General features: G+C 63.9%; 1 protein-coding gene across 1 annotated transcript in view; it reads right to left on the bottom strand.

Annotated features, from left to right (window-relative positions):
• Nucleotides 1-7,614, bottom strand: part of LOC113491270 (myotubularin-related protein 5-like) — a 49,204-nt gene that overhangs the window by 23,409 nt on the left and 18,181 nt on the right. Inside the window, exons 10-21 of the mRNA XM_026868038.1 lie at nucleotides 6,323-6,451; nucleotides 6,011-6,109; nucleotides 5,101-5,305; nucleotides 4,641-4,753; nucleotides 4,035-4,184; nucleotides 3,846-3,914; nucleotides 3,225-3,383; nucleotides 2,780-3,039; nucleotides 2,373-2,545; nucleotides 1,355-1,428; nucleotides 1,047-1,242; nucleotides 467-647 (exon numbers count right to left, since the gene is read on the bottom strand). Of these exons, the coding sequence (XP_026723839.1) occupies nucleotides 467-647; nucleotides 1,047-1,242; nucleotides 1,355-1,428; nucleotides 2,373-2,545; nucleotides 2,780-3,039; nucleotides 3,225-3,383; nucleotides 3,846-3,914; nucleotides 4,035-4,184; nucleotides 4,641-4,753; nucleotides 5,101-5,305; nucleotides 6,011-6,109; nucleotides 6,323-6,451 (1,808 nt within the window). The remainder of the gene's footprint in view (nucleotides 1-466; nucleotides 648-1,046; nucleotides 1,243-1,354; nucleotides 1,429-2,372; nucleotides 2,546-2,779; nucleotides 3,040-3,224; nucleotides 3,384-3,845; nucleotides 3,915-4,034; nucleotides 4,185-4,640; nucleotides 4,754-5,100; nucleotides 5,306-6,010; nucleotides 6,110-6,322; nucleotides 6,452-7,614) is intronic.

Raw genomic sequence — 7,614 nt, 5'->3', positions numbered from 1 at the left:
CTCGTCATCAGGGGGAGGGAGAGGACGAGGGGGAATGGGGTTAAATGGACAGAGGGGAGATGTAGATGAGATCTGAGGCAGAAATTGTTCCCCGTGAGGGGGGTGAGGCCCTGGCACAGGCTGCCCAGAGAAGCTGTGGCTGCCCCCTCCCTGGCAGGGTTCAAGGCCAGGCTGGACGGGGCTTTGGGCAGCCTGGGCTGGGGGAAGGTGGCCCTGCCTGGGGCAGGGGGTGGCACTGGATGGGATTTAAGGTCCCTTCCAGCCCAGACCATTTGATGATTCTATGGACCTCAGCCTACTCCCTCCTCTCCAAGGGGGCTCCGGCTCTGTCTCCTCAGCTGCACTATCACCTGCTGCAGAGGTTTTTTGGTCCCCTCAGGAAAACGACCCCCAGCCCACATCAGCCTGGGCACTCCATGTCCCAGGGGCCGGGGCCAGCCACAGCCACGTACCTGCTGGGTCTCACCAGCCAAGCGAGCGCGGCAGAGAGGAGCAGCCCACAGCTCCCCGCGGCCTCACCTGGAACGTGCACGAGCGCAGCTGCAAACCCTCCTGGATGAACTGATCCACCTGGGCCTGGATATTGATCTTCTTCTCTTTGGTCAGCGAGGCGATGGGGAAGGATCGGATCACCACCTGCTCCCCCACTGCACACAAACACGGCAACGGGTCAGCCACAGCCCAGCACGGGGCCAGGCCACCACTCAGAGAGCCCCGGAGGGCAACGTGGCCACCAGCAGGCTAGAGGTGGCCCACGGCGATTTGTAGATGATGCCTGGGATGGGCACGAGTAATTTATCGTCTACCAAAGGGGGAAAACAAGAGCAACCACCCCTTTCGTAGTACCAGGAGCAAGCCCCCAGCAAGGCCCAGTACTGGCCCAGTTCCTGGCTGGTTGCTCACCCCAGGTAACCCCCCGAGGCCTTTATCAGCAGCTCCTGCAGCCAGGCGAGCCATGGCCACTGCTCCCAGAGAGCTACTGGCCCCTCCTCCCCAGACACGACCACCCCTGAAGAGAGAAGAGGTGGTGGCCGCCGGCCCCTTACCCAGGGGGTCCGTGGGGGTGCCTTTGAAGATGATGCGGTACGTGGTGAGGAAGATGGCTCCTTCCGCGGGGAGCAGCGGCGGGCCGCCAACAGTCCCTCCGGCAGCCTCCTCCCGCCCGTCGGGCATGAGGTACACGCGGAGCCCCTCCATCACACACTCCTCACCCACCAACAGGTTGGGGCGCAGCAGCTTTGGCTATGGGGATGGTACAAGAGGCAGTTCAGGCCCCGGCAGACTGGGGATGGGGGCTTGAGAACCCCCCCCCCGCACCAGAACCGTCCCCTGCTGCCACAGGGAGGCTCCGTACCTTCTGGATGGGAGGAAGCCTCTTGCTCTCCCTGTGCACGGCATCCAGCGTCTCGATGTGCATCTGCACAATGTCTGCGGGCAAACACGGCCTTAGAGACTGGGAGCAGAGTCCTGCCCTGCACAGCACCCAGCGGGCGTCAGCCTGCCCCAGAGCTCCCCACTGCTCCTGAGAACCTCTCCAGAGCAGAGCCCGGCTCCGGGAGGATCCCCAGCGAGATGGCATAGCTGCCTGCTCCCCAGCACAGCTGCAATGTGTCACTGAACCCCAGAACCATCCGGGTTGGAAAAGCCCCTGCAGCTCCTCCAGCCCCACCATGACCCTCCCCCTGACCGTTCCCAACTCCCCCAGACCCCTCAGCGCTGGCTCAGCCCGACTCTTCAACCCCTCCAGGGATCCCGGGGACTCCCCCCTGCCCTGGGCAGCCCATTCCCCGAGCCCAGGGCTCAGATCCCTTCCCTGTCCCTGCTGGCCACGCCAGGGCTGACACCAGCCAGGATGCCGTTGCCCTCCTTGGCCCCCTGGGCACACTCTGGCTCATTCTCACCCCCCAGTCCCTCTCTGACCAGCCGCTCTCCAGCCACCCCTCCCCAGGCCTGTAGCCCTGCTGGGGGTTGTTGTGGCCCAAGGGCAGCCCCTGGCATTTGCCCTCAGTGAAACCCCCCCAGTTGGGCTCAGCCCATGGCTCCAGCCTGCCCAGGTCTCTCTGCAGAGCCTCCCTGCCCTCGAGCAGACCAACACTCCCACCCAACCGGGTGCCCTCTGCAAACTCACTGAGGGTGCCCTCGATCCCCTCACCCAGATCATCAATAGAGATGTTAAACGGGAGTGGCCCCAGCACCCAGCCCTGGGGACACCATTTGTGATCGGCCGCCAACTGGATTTAACTCCCTTCACCACAACTCTGGGCTCAACCATCCAGACAGTTTTTACCCAGCGAGGCCTGTGCCCATCCAAGCTGCGAGCAGCCAGTTTCGCCAGGAGAATGCTGTGGGAAATGGTGTCAAAGGCCTCTTACCAGGGATCATGACATGCAGCCCCTTGAGGTGCTCGTTGGTGACCCCGCTCTCCGTGCAGACTTTGTCCACGAAGCGGTTGATGAATCGCACCACGTAGTTGGCCACGTCAGAACTCTCGGCATCCTCAAACCCACTTTCCGTGTCGTAGCTCTCAGCCACGCTGCCAGCGATGCTGCCGGACGGGAGTAGGGAAGAGTCAACCCAGAGCACCGCTCCTCTGCTTTGAGAGGCAGAGCCCAGGGGAGCTTCTACTCTTGACAGGAACCCAGGAGAGGTTCTGCTCTCGCTGCCGAACACTCCTGCAACCGCATCAATCCTGACGGCAGCTGCACGCCCCCGCTGCCCCAGGCACCCCAGGGAGCTCTGGCCTCCCCACGGCACGGCCCGGCCTCCCCGCCCCGCTGACCTGTTGGTGACGAAACTGTTGCTGACACTCTCCACGTCCCCCAGCCCGGAGCTGCGCAGCAGCCGGTTCTTGCTGGTGTCGAGGGGCAGCAGCAGGTAGCTCATGCGGTTGGCGTAGTGGATGGCCTGGCTGAAGACAGTGCTCTCCTCCTTCTGGATCAGCTCCTGCTGCTTCTCTCGGCTCATGGTGGGCCAGAGCCTCAGCTGCTCCGACGCTATCTCCAGGGCAGACCTGGCTTCCTGCGGCCCCTCTGTGCTCTCCTGAAGGAGTCAGAAGGAGACATCGGGCACCGCACAGGCAGGAGACCCGCCCGCCTTCACCCCGGTTCCCACGGGGATCTCCCCAACCGGGACGCCGTCCCTCAGCCTGGCTCCGCAGCCCTCTCGGGGCCTGTGGGGAGAGCGGCAGCCCTCCAGGGACACCGTCACCATTGCCACCTCCTCACCTCATCCGTGTGGTTCTCCTCGCTGTTGTCCAGGTACAAGGCTCGGATGTGGTTCTGCACGTCGCAGTAGAACATGGCCTCCCAGAACTGGATGTTGGTCCACACCACATGCTCCTGCACGCAGCTGTAGGCAAACTGGGTGATGCCCGGGCTCAGTTTCTGAGGAAGCAGAAGGTGGAAGAGTTTCACACAAACACGGCCTCTGTGCCAAGCTCTCCTCTCCCTCCTGAAAAGGCAACAGCCCCTTGGCCAGGCAGGAGGGACACTTGCATCAGAATCCCTCCAGGCAAACTTCTGGGGTTCACCCAGCACCTGCCCAGAGCCTCCCCCAGGCTTCAGGCTGCAGGTGCTTTAAGGGAGGTGGAATTTTATGGCAGCTCGACTCAACCAAGAGATCAAGCTGGTGCTTCCGAGCAGCCCCAGTTCCCGTGCACCCTTCCCGCGGGTGTTCCAGCCCCCCGGGAGCCTCGGGCCAGCGGTCGGACAGTACCGGGCAGGGCCCGCACCGAGGGGAGTCTGTCCCGGGCCTGGCTGAGCGCTGGCTCTCGGTCCCTGCGCAGCCTCCAAGGGCTTCCGAGTGGGCGCGGGCCGTGAGGGGGGCGGGACGCAGCCGGTACTCACTCGGCAGAAAGCGGTGACCAGCGGCAAGAGCGCGGCTGCGATCCCGTGCTCGTCCATGGCAGTGCAGTCCTGGGCAAAGAGCGGCGGTGAGAGGATTCGCCACAGACCCCCAGGCCCGCTCCGATCCCTGCACCACGCGAGGGGAGACGGGCTCCTTGCCAAGAAAGGCCCTCGCAAGCCCCCTCCTACCTGCAAGCAGCAGTTCATCATGCGGATGATGAAATCAAACTGCTGGTGGTCCAGCACTGCCCGGTTCTGCTGCACATGCAGGTTCAGCTCCTGGGTCAGGCAGTGCCGGGCCGCTCGGCCCTTCATGGCGCGCAGCACAGCGGGGAACAACTGCGGAGGAAAGAAAAAGTCACCCAGGAGAAAGAGGGGGCCTGGGGGAGCTCGGGTCAGACGGTGAGGTCAGGGGCAGCCCACAGCGAGGAGGAGCTTCGCGCTCGGGCTGACCCTGGGGTGCTGGTGACGGTGCAGCCGCACTCCGACGCGGAGGCAAACCAGAGCAGAACCCCTGTCTGGGCAGCAGGAGCAGAGCCCGGGGAGGGCCCCCAGCCCCGTTATCTCCATGGGACAAACCCCGGGGGGGCACTGGGAAATGCAGAAATAGGGCTGATCTGGTGCAATGGAGCGATTGGCCGAAAGTCCCGGGACACAGCTCGGAGGAGCCACGCTGAGAGGGGAACACGTGAACCAATGGCACAGGGGATGTTCTCCCCAGTCAGCCACGGAGAGGCAGAGAAACCCCCCTGCCCTCCCCTCAACCGCCAGCTCCTCAGGGACCCCCTCCCTCACCTTTTTGGCTTCTAACATCTTGTTCTCAAATACGTAGGAGATGCAGTTCCTGACCACCTCCAGGCGCCGGGCACTGTTGGCCAGGGCATTGCCGTTGCGCTCCATGATGGCAGCTGGGGAGAGAATCGCCCCTTAGTTGAGTCAGGGCAGGACTTTCACCCCTGGGTGGGGGGAGATGGGTGCCCCCTCCCCTGCTCTGCCTGGGCAGGGCTCTAGACCCTGAGAACTGGTGTGGGAGGAATAACCACGGGGGCTTCGGCCACCCCCTCGTGCTGGCGGACAGAGCTCAGGGAGCTCCACCAGCCCAGGCTAAGGGCAGCAGCTGCTTCTGCAAGGCACATTTTGCTCAGGCAGGACCCTCGGACATGCCGAAGCGTGAAAGAGAACCAGCAACCCCCCAGTAAAGCCGCTCCTGAGCTGGGTTTCCCACGGCAGGGAACGGCCCTCGGCACACCCGTACCGATGGGGGGTCCCGAGGGCACCATGCACTTCTTCTCTGCCTTCACGGCCGGAGGAGCCGTCTGCAGCTTGGCAGTGGCCTGGTCGATGATCCACTGCACCGTCCCCTCATCCAAACGGGGAAAAGGCTTCTGGTGGAGGCGCAGGTGACAGCCTTCCGTGGGCTTCTGCACCTTGTGCATGGTCACCGCGGGGTACGGGTTCTCCTGGCACAGCAAAGATAGTTTCTTTTCAGGTGTGGGGACATCACGCGCCCTCTCCCAGGGCGGGAGCCCCAGCAAGCCATCCTGCAGCAACCTCTGGGCCAAACCCCCTCCCAGCTGGTATCTTACAACCCCCAGAAGCCCTCTGCAACTCCCTGCCAGGAGGGGGCAGAGAGGGGGGATGAGTCTCTGGAGCCAAGGAGCCAGCGCTAGGCCCCGAGGGAATGGCCTCAAGCTGCCCAGGGCAGGGTCAGGCTGGCTCTGAGGAAGGATTTCTGTGCAGAAGGGGCTGTTGGGCGTTGGAATGGGCTGCCCAGGGCAGGGGGGAGTCCCCGGGATCCCTGGAGGGGTTGGAGAGTCGGGCTGAGCCAGCGCTGAGGGATCTGGGGGAGTTGGGAACGGTCAGGGGGAGGGTCATGGTGGGGCTGGAGGAGCTGCAGGGGCTTTTCCAACCCAGATGGTGCTGGGGTTCTGTGAAAGGTGTGGAGTGCCTGGTGCCCAGGCCACCTGAATCCGAGGAATCTCACTCCTGGGAGCGGCTCATGCCAGGCCAGGCCCCTCTGGGCCCATCAGCAGGTTTCCTGCCGCATGTGACAGTGCAGGTGGGACAGGACCGAGCACCACAAGCACCCGTTCCAGCACCTACCGGGGCTCGGTACCCGACCCTGAGCAGCTTCCCCCTCCTATGCTCAGGCCTCCAGGACTCACGTTTTTGTAAAGTTTCTCCGCCAGTTCCTTGATGTGCCGCAGTATTTTCTGCTTGTTCCCCTCTTCCGCGCGCATGCGCTTCACTTCATAAGCCACAAGCTGGGAGAAGAAGAGAGGGGTGAGAGGAGCAGCTGCCTGCTGGGCAGGACCCAGCCACCCCTCCCATCGCGGCAGCCCCGGGGGCGACACTGCAGTCGAGGGGGGATCACGTTAGATCCCCAGCTGCAGCCCTCGAGGGGCAGGGAGCGCTGCGCAGAGCAAGGCCACGCGGGATGGTCAGGCAGGGGGGTGCTGCCCCGAACTGCCGCTCACCTCGTCGAACAGGTCGATGGAGCGGTACGGGGCCCCCCGCTCGGTCACGAAGCCAGCGAACGCCATGCCCTCCAGCACCTTGGTGAGGAAGTCGTCCTCCGTCAGCCCCCGCTGCCCCAGGAAGGCTGCCTGGAGGAGGGGAGAGCACACACGCCGTCAGCAGCACCGCCCGGGCAACGCTCGTCCCCGCTGGCACAGCAGCGCGGCCGACACGGGTGCAAGAAACCTGCCCCGGGGGAAGCCGGGTCCCAACACATCCCTCACTCCCCGCTACAGGCGCTGGCCTCATCCTGAACAACGCCCAGCGGGGGAGCTGGACCAGCCCCTTTCCAGGGCAGAGAGCCGGCAGGCGCAGGGCTGGGTGCTGCACCGGAGCCCAGCCCGCTCAGTGCCGCGGCCCTCAGCCGCTGGGGGAGAGGCAGGGCTGCTGCTGCCCCCCCAGCACCTGAAAACGTGAAACTGAGGGTGGTCTGTGCCACGCGCGGGTGCTGCACAGGGTGGTTTTATGAAATGGAGGTTTGCTGGACTTTATTCATTTTATAGCAGTTTTAGGAAAGGGTGTTTTCTCATGTTTACTGCATGGTTATGACTTTATGGAACTAATGAATCCTGTCGGGAATCTTTACTGACCATAAAACTACAGCCCAAAGCCCCTCTGAGCTGCTGACTTCAAGACCAGAGCAGGTTTTGCAGCGCTGGCACCGCATGAGCCCGGGCTCACACCCACTCGCTACACGTTTTTGGGGTACAAAGCGCTGCCCCCCTGACCCCGCGTCGGGCTGGGCAGAGTGGGAAGGCTCCTGCCTGCCCGTCCTCGGCGGCCCTGAGCGCGCTGCGGGGAGGGCAGAGCCATGTGATGGGGCCACGCCAAGCTGCAGCGCTCGGGTCCCTCTGCTCTCGCTCCCTGGCTGCTGCCTTTTTTCCTGCGTGAGATCTCCTCCCGAGGATGCCCAAACGCTTCAAGCTTTTCCCAGCTCTCCCTCCTGGTGCAGCTAGCACTCCAAAGATGCTAGAATGTTAGGAGAATGCCCCGCCGCAGGCCAGGACGTGAGGGACACGTTCCATGAGCCTCCAAGGCTGCCCGAGGCCAGGGCCGCCAGCTGCGGCGCGTCCAACCGCACACGGCATCAACAGGGAAGCGCTGTCTGACCCACAAGACCTCGGGACAGCCAAGGACAAACAAGGGATGCAGGTGGACCCCGGAGCGATGCCGGAGAGCTTGCTGGATGGAAATACAGAACCGCAGATACAGCGACAGGAACAGGCTCCCCAGAGGCTCCCCCCCTTCCCCC

This window comes from Athene cunicularia (assembly GCF_003259725.1).
Source record: "Athene cunicularia isolate RWA chromosome 1 unlocalized genomic scaffold, athCun1 chr1_part2, whole genome shotgun sequence".
NCBI lineage: Eukaryota > Metazoa > Chordata > Aves > Strigiformes > Strigidae > Athene > Athene cunicularia.
The sequence above is the reverse complement of the archived record's forward strand: the minus strand, read 5'-3'. Positions and strand labels throughout refer to the sequence as shown.